Source organism: Lepidochelys kempii, chromosome 1, assembly GCF_965140265.1.
Source record: "Lepidochelys kempii isolate rLepKem1 chromosome 1, rLepKem1.hap2, whole genome shotgun sequence".
NCBI classification, from domain to species: Eukaryota; Metazoa; Chordata; order Testudines; family Cheloniidae; genus Lepidochelys; species Lepidochelys kempii.
Genome location: NC_133256.1, coordinates 195,836,873 through 195,851,101, shown reverse-complemented (window position 1 = coordinate 195,851,101; position 14,229 = coordinate 195,836,873). Strand labels below are relative to the sequence as shown.

The 14,229-nt window shown below is 39.8% G+C and overlaps 1 protein-coding gene across 5 annotated transcripts in view; it reads right to left on the bottom strand.

The window, feature by feature from the left end:
* Positions 1–3,488: 3,488 nt before the first annotated feature.
* IMPG2 (interphotoreceptor matrix proteoglycan 2) overlaps positions 3,489–14,229 on the bottom strand; it is a 94,452-nt gene continuing 83,711 nt past the window's right edge. For 4 of the 5 annotated variants that reach the window (XM_073306870.1, XM_073306886.1, XM_073306880.1 and 1 more), the window contains 5 exons: positions 13,392–13,602; positions 11,966–12,154; positions 10,784–10,982; positions 9,026–9,105; positions 3,489–6,092 (listed from right to left, as the gene is read on the bottom strand). In XM_073306870.1, the coding sequence (XP_073162971.1) occupies positions 6,080–6,092; positions 9,026–9,105; positions 10,784–10,982; positions 11,966–12,154; positions 13,392–13,602 (692 nt within the window). In that variant the 3' untranslated portion in view covers positions 3,489–6,079. Of the gene's footprint in view, positions 6,093–9,025; positions 9,106–10,783; positions 10,983–11,965; positions 12,155–13,391; positions 13,603–14,229 lie in introns of those variants that run through there. The other variant, XM_073306903.1, reaches the window with a different exon arrangement.

The window sequence follows — 14,229 nt, the reverse complement described above, 5'->3', positions numbered from 1 at the left end:
ACTTGAGCTACCACAGTGCCTCATGGGAGCTTATGAACGTGGTGATGACTGGCACTCTTGTTGCATGTTTGCTGGGTTTTTGATTGGATGAGTGGACAAAGTTCCTCCATACTGTGGCAAGGGGGCACAGAACCTGTGTAGATGGTGAGCCACTTCAGCCTACTTATGACTTCTTGGTTATAATGATCATGGCATTGGCAGGGGAGCTGCTTACTGAAGCTGCATTTTGGCCCATACCAGACAACAAATTTATAAAAAGAAAAGGAGTACTTGTGGCACCTTAGAGACTAACGCATTTATTTGAGCATAAGCTTTCGTGAGCTTATGCTCAAATAAATTTGTTAGTCTCTAAGGTGCCACAAATACTCCTTTTCTTTTTGCGAATGCAGACTAACACGGCTGCTACTCTGAAACCTGTCATTATGCAAGAAATTTATAGTTGACCTGAAAAGGAATACAAGTTGAAGAACGATCTTGAGCTTACGCGTGTTGTCCTTTCTGTTCATCCTTTGGTATTTTTTCCCAGTTGCTTTTTTTACAATTAATTTAGCAATTGATTTATAAACTGATTACTACAGCCCAGGCTTTACCTACGTTTCCTAAAGTTGGGAGATGAAACATTGTTTTTCATCAGCCTCCGCTAGGATGCTTGAGGACTCTTGAGGTCAAGAGGGTGGTTTGTTTAGATTCTTTGTGTTCTGATCTTAGTATAAATAGAAGGAGTCAGGAAGTTCTACTCTGACCAGCATGTTGACAGCACTGAATTGGGCCCCTACTGACTGGAAAACATGGGATGCATCATTGCCCAATAAGGAGAATCTTAGAATCAAAAGACTGGGATGAAGAAGCCCTTCCTTCTGAAGTTTGCCACAGAGAGCTTTTAGACATTCTCTACAGTCCCAAGATGTAGATGAATGAGTTTTCTGCAGTCCGATTTGTTAGGCAAAGATTCTGCCATCAGTGAGTGGGCCGAAGTATATAGCTTGATGCAATTCCTGCAATCCCAGGTCTATCTCTGAAATTTTAAGTGTGGGGGCAGGGAGAGACGGGCCCATTTGAGTGTGCATCCACGACTGATTGTAGAGATCCTATGAACGCTGTCAGCCTGAGACGTAATAGTGGGGATCGGCTGAGGCCTTTGGTGACCCCAAACTAAGGTCTCGGTCAGCTTAGTCCACACCCTTCGGTTTGTTGGGTTTGTAGCTATGTTACAGGATTCTTTGGGTATATCTACGGTGCTAACGCAAGTGGCAGTAAAGCTGTGGCTGCATGAGCTAGCTGTGCCTACCTAGGACCCTGGGTCCCTACTCGAGCTAGCTTTGATCCATTGAGCTCAAGCGTGTTTACATGGCTGCAGCCACACCGCGTGATTGCAGCATAGCCATACAACTTGTCTGAAAATTTCTATTAGTCTGATGTTTGCAGGAGACGTTGACATTTTGTAAGGCAGCATTATACGATTTAGCACACACTGATCGTTCATAGACTGCCTGATTCTGATTTGACTTTTGCTAGTGTATGTCCACAAAAGTGTCTGGAATTACCAGTATAAACAGCTACTCTTGATTTACGCCACTGTGAGACCGAATGAGCCAGCTGCTTTTTTGGTTATTAAAATGGTCATTCAGACTGGAAAAAATAAGCTAGTTGTGTGTGACAATATTCATATTGTCACAATATTTTATATATGTGATCCATAATATACCAGTGAGGTTTCTAAAACTTTACTTAGGCCAGGGATTTGAGGCTTTAGTATGTAAACTACATATTTTGCTCCTAAATTTCTATATTCTTGCAAATTTAAACTCAGTTGCATACTCCTCTGAGTGTTTACCATTATGAGAAGGTTTTTATTTATTTTTCTGTTTACTGGATTTCAGAGTCACAGCCTCCTAACCCTTTCTTTTGTGACTGCTAATTAAACGGTTGCGTTAAAAAAGGAACAAACCACTTGTGTTATGTGAACTTCCTGCTGATGGCAGAAGCCCTGGAGACTTGGGCCTAGATAAGCTGGATGGAAATTTTCCAATGCAACAGTTTTGTCAGCAAACAGGTTTTCAAAGCTGAATTGTCTGTGAAAATGGGTCTGGTTTTGATGTGATTTAATTAAATCCCAAAGCATTCAGATGGAAACCTGGCTGCTAGGGCCTGTAGTAGTCTTGCCAAGCTCAGGTTTTCAGGCTCTCTGCTCTACAGAAATGTAGAATCTCCAGTTTGAGCCAGGGCTCTTAGGGATACAGGCTCCCTGGTGCTGAGCCAGTAAACAGAAGGGCTGTCAGCTGGGAGCATGGATGTCCTGGGATGTGCTTCTAGGGTGCATGGCTTGGGGGCAGGCTCCTCATACATACTACCCTGGCTAGGAGACTCCAGGGCTTCCAGGCTCCTGAACCAATTAGCCATTCGTATTGCCTGACTTCTAAACAAGGGAACCCAGAAGTCCCTAGACACAGTGCATGGAAGAGCTGCCCCAGAGTTGCAGACCTTAAGAGCTCCAGCAGCTGCTGACTGAAATAGACATTCCTGTTACTGTCATTGCTGCTATTGAATACTACTGAATAGCTATATGAAATCTACAAGAATGTCAATTGCAGACAGCCCCAGCTTGTCCTGGGGAGCATATTTTCTTGCAGAAACACCATGTGTTGGTATTACTGAAACAAAACCTTTTGGGGAGTTTCAAAAAAAATGTTTCATTCTGACTAACTTTTAAATTTCCCATAAATTGGAAATCACAAGTCCCTCAGCTCTACTTGTGTTTTTGTTTTCTCTCTCCCCCCCTACTCCCTATTAAGGTGCTTACGGCCCACAGCTGCAGGAGCAACAGGGACACTGGCAGCTTTCTTCTGGTGGATTGCTTTGAAGTTCTTGGTCTCTACCCTCTCCTCTTGTTTGGACATAGCAGCAGGAGGCTGAAGAGCAGGCTCTGGCTTCCCTGTGGACTGAAATCTGTGAGTTTTTATTTAATAATACCTCAGTACTATAGCGGCTGACTGTTTAAATGATAGGACAGACAAAAGCTAGTCAAACTGTTCATTATGCCTTTTTACAGGATAACAAATGCATGAACTCATCCTGACCTATTTTAATGACTCACTTGTCAAACTGAATGAATAATTATCAGACTATTTGTTTGTCTGTGGTCACCTAAGAAACACTTTTGCTCTGATTTCTCACAAACCAGAAATCCCCAAAAGTTTTTGTTTAAAACAGAAGAATAGCAAAGAAGTTGTGCGCTACCCAGTATAAATCTTCAGGCTAATATGGTGCCACAAATCATTGAGAACTTTACTTGGCATTTTTATTAACAAATGAGTTTAACAGTTCTACCAGATTTATTAAAAACTTGTTCCAAGTAGTGCAAATGTTCACTTACAACTTTATAAAATAAATGCCTTTGCCATTCCATTATGTTTTCATAGTCTCCACATCAATTTTAAAAACTGGTCAAGATTTTAAGGGGGGGGGGGGAGGAGGAGAATACAGACACCTTCTTGAAACAAAAACATTTATTGCAGTGAAAATAAGACATTATATACAAAAAGAAAAACATTCCCTGTATGTACAATGAAATACCACATGTTCAGTGTGAGCAGGACCTCTTCTAGGCTACTGCTTATGGATGGGACCACTGGACTAGGGTTTAGCTTTAACTAGAGATGGGCCCAAGATGCATTTTCTAATCTCAACCCTCACCAATGCAATTTTGTTTCAGATCATTAAAGGGAAGGGATTAACAACCATGAAATTTAGATCCAGCTTTAGGTTCAAATTTCAACCCCCCAATCCTAAATTTCAGTACTGTTCAGATCCAGGATTCAGGTATGTCGCTCATTTAACCTGAACATGCATCTGGATTGTGAAGTAAATTGTCAGTACAGCACACCAGAAGGCATGAAGCGTCAAGGTTGAGGGGAGTGGTTTGTTCCCTGGGCACCATATTGAAAATGCACCTTTTTATATCACAATAAGTTTTAGCGTCTCATTCTTAGTTATAACCCAACCGCAAAGAAACATACCTTTGCATAGCACTCCTGCAGTTATCTTAAAGTTTAATTTTGCATCCACGCTGATTCTGCTATTCTTCTCAACTAGACTAGATTACGGGGGCCCAAAACAGAAGGGGAGGATTGGTGTAACAGAGCAATATCCCAGCTATGCCCCCTTTCCCTGCTCCAGCAGGGAGGGAAAGTGGTGCAACTTTACAGTGCCTGAGGGCCACCAAAGTCATCTTTAAAGACAGATTGTGCAGCATCCAGTGATCACACTACTCCACAAGATCTGGCTCATTGACTATGGCATTACGAAGCACCCACCAACTGTTCATGGGCTGTTAAAAGTTGATTTCCAGCTTGACATTTAAGCCATGAGTCCTTACCCCTGGCATTGAAATTGAGGATAACCCAACAATCTGGTGAAATGTTCTTCCACAGCAGCTGTGGAGCACTAAAAACATTTGGAAGAAGTGTTTTTCTTCACAGGAGTCTCACCCAGCTGTCTAAGTTAGGAAGGTAAGTAGCTCTCACCATGACTAAACTGTAATATGCATTGGAAAAGTGGCGAGGAGGGGTCTGTTGGCACTTGTGGGCCTCTGGACTACCACCTTGATTAAAAAAACTAACTTCATTGTTCAGTGGGTATTAAATCAGGTGGGAAGATGTTACTGTTTAGTATTAAATACTAAAGATGTGAACATCCCTGAGCTTGGAGTTCAAACCTGGATCCAGATCCAAATTTCATGCTGGTACCTTCTTTAATAAGCTATACAAAACCCATAGGAACTTTTGAGGGTTCAAAATACAGGTCCAAATTTTTATTGGAAGCACATCTTTATATAATATCTGCCCTGAAAAACAACTTTTTTTAAGTAACTAAACTACTTTCCAGATTTAAAGACTTAACATTAGGTTTCCCCTAAGCCAGAAGTGAGGTCACTGACATCTGAGGAGGCAAAACTATAAAATATATTGACTAGTAAATACTACACTATCTGACTCAGAGCTAGTGGTTGACTAATGTATTATTCAAATATGTCAGCTGAATTTTATCTGGTATTCAGTTGGCTTTAGTTTGAATGATGGATGCATACAATTCTAAGACGAGAAATTCAGTGCCAAAGGAATAAAAAACAAGAATGGTGTCATAAGTAGTCTCGTAGCACAATTAAGCCATTATGAAAATAACCAATCATAGGGAACAAAATAACTAAACTATAGAAGCAAAAATAAAAATTCTCTACATTTAAAATAATTTAGGATGATAGAGTTAGTAATGTAATATTGTAGAAATGTTCTGTAAAGGCAGGGAGGGGGTCTAGCAGGGAGAGAAGCAGAACACATACGCATTCTAGTATTTCTTTTGGTGGCAACCACTAAGTAGTGCACCATCTCCCCAAGCTGACATGTGGCAGTTGAAAGCCAACAACATTGAATTCTTTTGTTTTAAAAGCAATTAAAGTGTCATGAGAGCGGCAAGCTGAATCTTATTAAGTACATGACTATTTATTTTTGTTGGTGAGCAACAAACAAGGGTAAATCAGCCAGCCGTACAAAACATAAATTCTCTAGCAAGATAAAATACATTTTGTCTGGGATTATTATTGGGCCATATCAAAATAATGCTAGTATCACTTGAGCAGAACCAGTATCCTCCAAATAAACCTCTCACCTGCAACCCAAATATTTCCCCCCACTAATACTTTACCTTTGAAACAGGAAAACACCAAAGTAACATGAAAAACTTGTATTTCATTTTAATTTTTTCTTTGCACACCAAGCTAAAAATCTTCGAGATGAGAAAATACATGTACAAACTTTCACTGTCCAGTTCAGGAAATGCTTTTTCCCCAATTAAAATGAGTAAAAAAGTGAATTTTCATGACCTCTGGTTACCATCATAACTGTACTCAGAAAAGCCACAAACATTCTTATAGTTAATCATTCATTTAGAAAACATCTGCATCCAACCAGCAGTGTTTAATATCCATACAACATAAAGACTATATGTAACTTTGCAGTTTTGTGTGTGCCCTGTTACTAGGGCAACAAGGTCATCTTCCACTTCTACTGGCTTCAATTTTTTTTTAAAGCAGCTTCCTGAAATGAAAAAAAAACAGACAAATAGTGATTACGTTTTTCTCTAGACTTTGTTTCAAAGCTCAAAATAGGGCAACCCTTCTTACTTTCCAGCTGTGGAAAATTTAGAAGATGTTCATTTTAAATACAGGCCATAGTTATTACAAATTAAAGGAATTTCAGCGTTTGAAATGCCTGACTTGTTGGTCCCACAACATTTTGCTTCTGGAGCTGACAGATTTTTACTTTTAATCTATTCCCCTGAAATATTTTACTCCCAATATTCTTGAATTACAGCTGTTTTAAACATTCAGATAGCTAAAATAGCACTAATGTAACTGGTAGAAATTCATTATCTATTAACTGCTTGCATCAGTTCTCAATCATTGTAAGCCCTCTTATTTGTTTAACTATACTGATTAGAAATCTATTGTACCTTTATGAAGATTAAAAACTCCTGCAGTAATAAGTTGAATTGCAAGTTTTAGGGTAGTAGTAGATTATCAGTGTAGTACTTGCTTTCCTGGAATTTCCATAGTTGTAGCAGCTTTTGTGGGTCTGTTATCTACTAGTTTTTGTTGTGGACCAGAAAGTACTATTTAGAACACATTTATAGAAACCCTAAAATATGATTATTAAAATAAATTTAGCGTGAGTTACAGATAGGAATCAGTAGGTCGCTCTATACTAGAAGCGGCTGAAAGTAATCTAATAGAATTTTGAGTAGCAGGCCTTGAGTCCTCTAAGCTGTGGAGACTGAGTTCATAGGTTAACATGACAGGTTTATAATTTTATGGCACCCATGATTCCAGATAATACTCTCTACCAGTGACTACAAGTGTTGAGGAGTAACAGCCGTGTTAGTCTGTATTCGCAAAAAGAAAAGGAGTACTTGTGGCACCTTAGAGACTAACCAATTTATTTGAGCATGAGCTTTCGTGAGCTACAGCTCACTTCATTGGATGCATGCCGTGGAAACTGCAGAAGACATTATATACACAGAGACCATGAAACAATACCTCCTCCCACCCCACTCTCCTGCTGGTAATAGCTTATCAAAACTTCCCCAAGGTACAAAATATTCCACCCTTTGTCCTTGGATTGGCCGCTACTACCACCACCAAACTAATACTGGTTACTGGGGAAGAACTGTTTGGACATGTCTTTCCCCCCAAAATACTTCCCAAAACCTTGCACCCCACTTCCTGGACAAGGTTTGGTAAAAAGCCTCACCAATTTGCCTAGGTGACTACAGACCCAGACCCTTGGATCTTAAGAACAATGAAAAATCCTCCCAACACTTGCACCCCCCCTTTCCTGGGAAATGTTGGATTAAAAGCCTCACCAATTTGCATAGGTGACCACAGACCCAAATCCTTGGATCTGAGAACAATGAAAAAGCATTGAGTTTTCTTACAAGAAGACTTTTAATAAAAATAGAAGTAAATAGAAATAAAGAAATCCCCCCTGTAAAATCAGGATGGTAGATACCTTACAGGGTAATTAGATTCAAAACATAGAGAACCCCTCTAGGCAAAACCTTAAGTTACAAAAAAGATACACAGACAGAAATAGTTATTCTATTCAGCACAGTTCTTTTCTCAGCCATTTAAAGAAATCATAATTTAACACATACCTAGCTAGATTACTTACTAAAAGTTCTAAGACTCCATTCCTGGTCTATCCCCAGCAAAGACAGCAGGAGAGTGGGGCGGGAGGAGGTATTGTTTCATGGTCTCTGTGTATATAATGTCTTCTGCAGTTTCCACGGTATGCATCCGATGAAGTGAGCTGTAGCTCATGAAAGCTCATGCTCAAATAAATTGGTTAGTCTCTAAGATGCCACAAGTACTCCTTTTCTTTTTACAAGTGTTGAGTTCTTCAGATTCAACACTGTAATGAACTAGAGGAGGACAAACTGGTAACATTTGCTTGTCTGACAGTTTTCCAACTCCAGTTTTGAAGAGAAACTACTGACTATTAAACAGAGATACTGGAAAGGCTCTGTTTGCCTGTGTTTTATGAAACAGACTATTATTTCATGTCAAATGTCTCTCTGGTACCCATGTGCTGCTGTTGCCTGATCTACTTTTTTCAGAAATGACTAATGTTTTTGGATGCGCAACTTGACACCTCGGAGAGACTTAAATCTTGGATGCTGCGCTCCCAAAATCACTAGCCAGTCCTGAAAATTTAGGCTTTTGTGCAGATACAGGCAAGAGGCCTGGCTTCACCATTCCCTTTCCATGAAGGATCTCTGCCTCTAACAGTTGTTTTTCTGGGAGCCTCATTCTTTGAGTCATCTCAGGAAATTGCAATGGTCAGAGTAAACAGCTGAACTAGAGGGAAATTCTTCCTCTGATCCATATATGCAGATTAAATGTACATTTGCAACAAACCAGTTCAATGGGCATTATGCACAATATGTTCTGCAGTGTGGTTCGATAACTAGTATTTTACACTGGGACAGCAAGTATATTATTGATTTAATCATTTCTTCTTAGGAATAAAAACAAACTTTTAAAGCTGTTTGTGTTTGTCAAGGACTATTCCCCCATTAGTACATTGTTTTACTCACCTTAGATATAAGCAAAAAGAAAAGGAGGACTTGTGGCACCTTAGAGACTAACCAATTTCTTCTCACGAAAGCTTATGCTCAAATAAACTGGTTAGTCTCTAAGGTGCCACAAGTCCTCCTTTTCTTTTTGCGAATGCAGACTAACACGGCTGTTACTCTGAAACCTTAGATATAAGGTCTCACATACCCATGGCTACTTGCAGGGGGGAAGAGGCCAATGTTTATCTGTTTTGAGCATATTGTTAGTTCAAGGGCCAAGTAATAAAGCAAGCTCTATTTACAGTAATACAATTAATAGATTGCTGGTTACTGAAAGGTATTTAGGTGAAACATTATGAACGGCCAGAATGTTATTCAGAGAACACATTTCACTTACATTTGATGTTGTTTAACAAACTCTGCAAACTGCCGATCTTTGGCATAAAGCTCTATAATCCGTATTCTGTCCTGGATTTCCTGTAGTACAAGACACACAATATTATTACAAGAACCAAAATAAAGTGCACAGCTCTAAATACTAAAAAATAACACTGAAAAGTTGGACCAGTTTTACTTCGCATTACAGCTGACTAGTATACTTTCCTAGTCAAGGAACAAACACTGGAATGGGGCACAGTTTATAAATTATTGAGCATGTAAAGCTTTCATCATAAATCATTTGCAGAACACTTTAAAAGGGGATTCTAGTCATTCTTTTCTCATTAAAATGGGAGCAACTCTTCAAAATTAGTGTACGTCTGCTACTATAGATAGAAGCTATTAATACAATTTAGTAAAAGTCAAGAGATTATTAATGGAGAAAATGACACCGCAAAATCTGTTACCCTCAAAAGAGGGTACCGTTGTGTGTGTACACAAACAGAATGTCCAATAATGCGGGTCTGACTCATCTTTATCAGTAACTATGTAGACTTCAGTGTAATTATTCATAATTCACAGCAGTGAAAGTGAGAGAATATTATGCCCTACGTTGATAGAGACTATAGGAATGACAGCTGTAGTTTATACAATACTTATGACTGACCTACAAACCACTTATACTACTGAAAAATACAGCTTTAAAAAAACCCCTCACCGCCGTGGGTCACTGAAAGTATATTCCATTCGGTATGTTCTTTTAGACATGACAAAAACAGCTCCTTCTATGGTGTGTATATATATGCTTAAATTGGTCAACACTATTGGTAATCCAAGATGATGTTAAAAATGGCTGTAGCTTTATAATTTTAGACTTCTGAACGTTCCATACAGATTTAAAAACGGGGGGAAATTAAAGTAAAATTAATTTTACTCAAACAAACATAGAAAAGTAAGTATTTCAGCTCAAGGCCTCAACAATAAAATCAGCCTCCATCCTGGGACCTGCTCTCTCCCACATTTAATTATAACTATTACTGTTACAGAGCACCTTTTGAGATCTACAGATGAATACTGTACAGAGGGACATTAGTAGCATTTCCATCATAGACCCCATTTCCCCATCTGTACAATACCAATAATGTAACTTGCTCAAGGCTTCAGGGCCAGATTGCTGGCACAACTGAGACTAGAACCCTCATCTGCAGACTCCCAGAGCAGCATCCTAGCTGCTAGCTCCACTTTGTCTGTCTACATATAAATGTGGAAATGGGCCAACACTCCCAAACTTTGCAGAAGATTCTATTAAGAACTGAACACTTAAAAGCATGTGCGCATCCTTGGAAGAGAGATTCTAGCTATTTGACAGCTCTGAAAGAAGGCACTGCTTCCTCCAGGGATGGAGCTGGCAGCCAAGACAAGTGGCTTTTTGAGAGGACACCAACTTAAAAAAAATTGTCAAGTTGGGTGCCTCTGCTAGGACAGGAATAGCTTTAACTGAAGCTCCATAAGAATATCAAACTATTTAAAAGTGCAGCTGTTCAACCATGGGGAAACTCTTTACAGGCCAGAATCTAGCTCTACCTGTGTGTACACAAAGGAGGCAAGAAGCCATCTCCCTCTCAAACATCTGCACAGGGTGCAGCCACAAGTCTAGTACTTGTATTCTGAGCACAAGGGCTGGGGGGAGTTACCAGCAGTTTTAAAATACCTCACAAGGCTCGGTCATAATTCCACCACCTGGCACTGCGGGAAGCAAAGCTACAAAGTCACCCACCTCCTTTGTGAGCTCACTATGCTCATAAATGTGCCTTATCTCTTCACTGCTGTAGTCTGTGGACGTCTCTGCACTGGTAGAGCTGTATGAGGTGAGCTGTGGGTATCTCCGATAGTAGTGGCTGTACCCAGTGGTATCACTCTCATACATAGGGTTGTACTTCACTGCATTCTCAATGGAGGAGAGGCTATCACCCTGCCTGTGAGAGAGAAAAACAAAATACAGAGGTCAAGTATTGAGGTCTTTCAGAGTGCTCTTCAAAACATAGATCAATAGATCTTCAGGGTATTCTAGGCAACAGCTGTGGAGTTCAACTCATGTCCTTCTGGATTAGTGAGGCCATGGGAGAAGTGGGCTTGCTGTCTGTGTAGACTGCCACTGACTCCTTTTGGGGGTAGGCTGCTAGCATCCTTAACAAAGCTATTGTAAGGCCTCTGCTCAAAAAAACATTGTTTTGACAAACTTGTCAGCTAATGACCTGCATCCAATTTCCCTTTGTGAAGGGAGCTTCAGAAGTCTGTGGTGAGGTAACTTGGAAGTCCAATGATTTCTTTGACCTCAGTCAATCTAGTTTCAGGCCTGAAAGTCAAAGGAGGACTTTGACTTACGCAGGAGGTGATGATGGTTTATCTCATCCTAGGAATGGATGAGGATCAGCTTTTCATGCTGTCTTTGATGTTGTTGACACATCTGCAGTCCCTATCAGGAGCAGATGGGGTGGATGGCCCTGCGTGGTTACATTTTCTTCTCTACAAGAAATCCCACAAAGTGGTTTTTGGACAGTTGCTCACAGGATCTTTGGGTTTGCTCATACAAGTTCAGGGCAAACCCATCCCTCTTGTGCAGATGAAGCAGTTAGAAGGGTAAGTGAGGCATAGAGGCTTTGGGTTCTGCAATAAACTGATGACATCAGCTCCATATCTTCTGCCTCATCTTACCTCATTGGTGCTTAGGACACACTTACCCAGTGTTTGTATGCAAATTGGGCTTGGAGGAAAGCTAGCAGGCTAAAGTTAAATCCTCACTTGTAGCAATGTTGGCAGGTTAGAAAATCTGGGGGAGATTATACCTGCAACCCTTGAGTGCATCCACCTTTTGTTACTCAGGTTTGTAATTTGGGGTTCGTGTTAGACCTGTAGCTTCTGGTCAATAGTGCTCTAGAACTTTAGATGCTCTACATACCCTAATGAGTCCTCAGTGTCACTTTTTGAGTACTGGTCTCGAAGGGTCCTGGCCAGGAAGAAAATTACAGCAGATGCCACAAGAAGGAAGCCAGCCACTGAAGCAATTGCGATACCCACAACCAATGGCTCTGAGACATACTCTTCACAGTGCTCTCCTCTGTACCACCAGTTCTCACCTACACGACATCTGTAATCCCCCACACCAGCAAAAAAACAAGGAAACAAGAAAGTTAACTACTGATACTAAGAGATCAATGGAAAAAATCAGACACTTTACTACTATAGCCTTCTTCAATATTTCCTAAGCATTAAACTTCCAGTTGCTGACATGCTAATTAAGGTTGTTTAAGAATTTTACGGGAGCGCCATTTAGCAATTATAGTGGGATATCTTTTGTAGGGAATTTTAAATGTTAATTATTAGTTGACAAAAGTGTGGTATGTGTGTATATTACAGATGATCTCATTAAATCTATAACACACATTATGGTTAAAAGATAGTTTTTTAAAATGTGTATTTAATTTCTCTGATGTTGGTTGTAACTCTTATGTAAGTAAAGTATGGATCCTAATTGCTGAGACCTTAATACTTATTGCAAGTGATTTTTTTTCTAGTCAAATAATAATTAGTATGTTAATTTCCTTTTTATTGCATCAGCTCTTCCTACCCAACCCCCTGCTTTGAAATTCGTGTTTATTTTTTTTTTAAATATTGTCATGGTTTCCTAGAAGAAAATTACATATTTTTAATATGTAGCAAGAACACTGGAATTTGGTTGAGGAGCAAAAATTATGATGGGCCTAGTTCTCCTCATACAGTTTGAATAAATCAGAGTAATTCCACTAAAGTACTTAGACTTACACCAGAATCACCCCTCAAAAGCCTCTGGTACCAAAAATGTACTAAATATCTAGCCTTCATCATCCTATTGTTCATTTTTCTAGTCACTCTCAATTGCCTGGATAATGGTGTAGGTTATCATACCAGCATAGACTGCCTGTCAGAGGAGGCCAGTGTCTTTCAAAAACTGAAAATAAATGCTTGAACCACAAACGGCTCTGTTTGTTCTGGTCTTTGATAACTTGTACAGGGTGTTTCCCCCCATTTTGATATTTGTTCATATTGGTTTCTCCTCTATTGGGAGTACCATTTTTAACTCAGGTATATTGGATTTGCCTTACAAATTTGAATTTTATAAAACCATCAACAAAGTGACGTTTTATGATGATTTGTAGCATTTTACCACATGAAAATATCCAACAGTGGATTGAGTGTTAATCATTAGGGTCCTCTGTCATTACACTCAACATTATGCCTTGTTGTGTTTTGTTGTTTTGGCTTTTTGGGGGGACAGGGATATAGAATAGGGAAACAAGGTTGGTACTTCCTGTTTCTGGAAGCCACTAAGACAAAGGATAACATACCTACATATGGCCCCTTGTCCTGGGATTATGTCGCACTTCCCATCATTTTGGCAAAAGTCTGGTTGTAGGTCACAGATGCTATTACAGGGCAATCCTTCAATGCTTAGATAGCCAGGATAACAAACACACTCTGCCTCACCACTCCAGCGATTTACTAAGCATTCGGAGAACTCATTGCAAGCCTGGAACTTGCAAGGATCAGCTTGATCTCCTGAGGACAGAGAATGCAGACAACAGATTGGATAGTTTTTAGCTACCTGGTCTGCTCTGTGTCAATGAGCATTGTAACCTACCACACTGAAATCAACCAAGGAGATAATTCAAGACTCCTGGTCATTCTTAGTACAAATATAGCATTGATCTGAAAGAGCTTTGCCAAAGAGCATATGTAGTGTTAACCTCTTTGTACCCCACTTTCCCATCTATAATATAGGGATAAGTGACTTGCCCAAGGCTAGACAGTGAGTCAGTGGAAGAGCTGAGCATACAACTTAGGTCTCCTGCCCCCCATTTTAGTTCCCTAGCCACTGGACTATGCTGCCTGTTTCATGCTTTCCATCATTGGCACTTTTGCCATTTCTCAAAGTTACTCTCTGCTTAAAATACAGCTGAACTCCAGCACTATCCATTATAGAAGAGCTGTATTACAGCCCTGAGGAGAGCGTACTGAGGTTTGTATGTATCCTTGCAGTACGCACAGTGTACTAGAAGAGCCTGCACTTTCTTTGATGCCTCATCTATCACCACATCCCACTGAAATCTGACCCATACAATGAAACTAATTGTTAAGGACAATTTAAAAATCAATATTGAAGATTTTCTAACCAAATTAGATCTC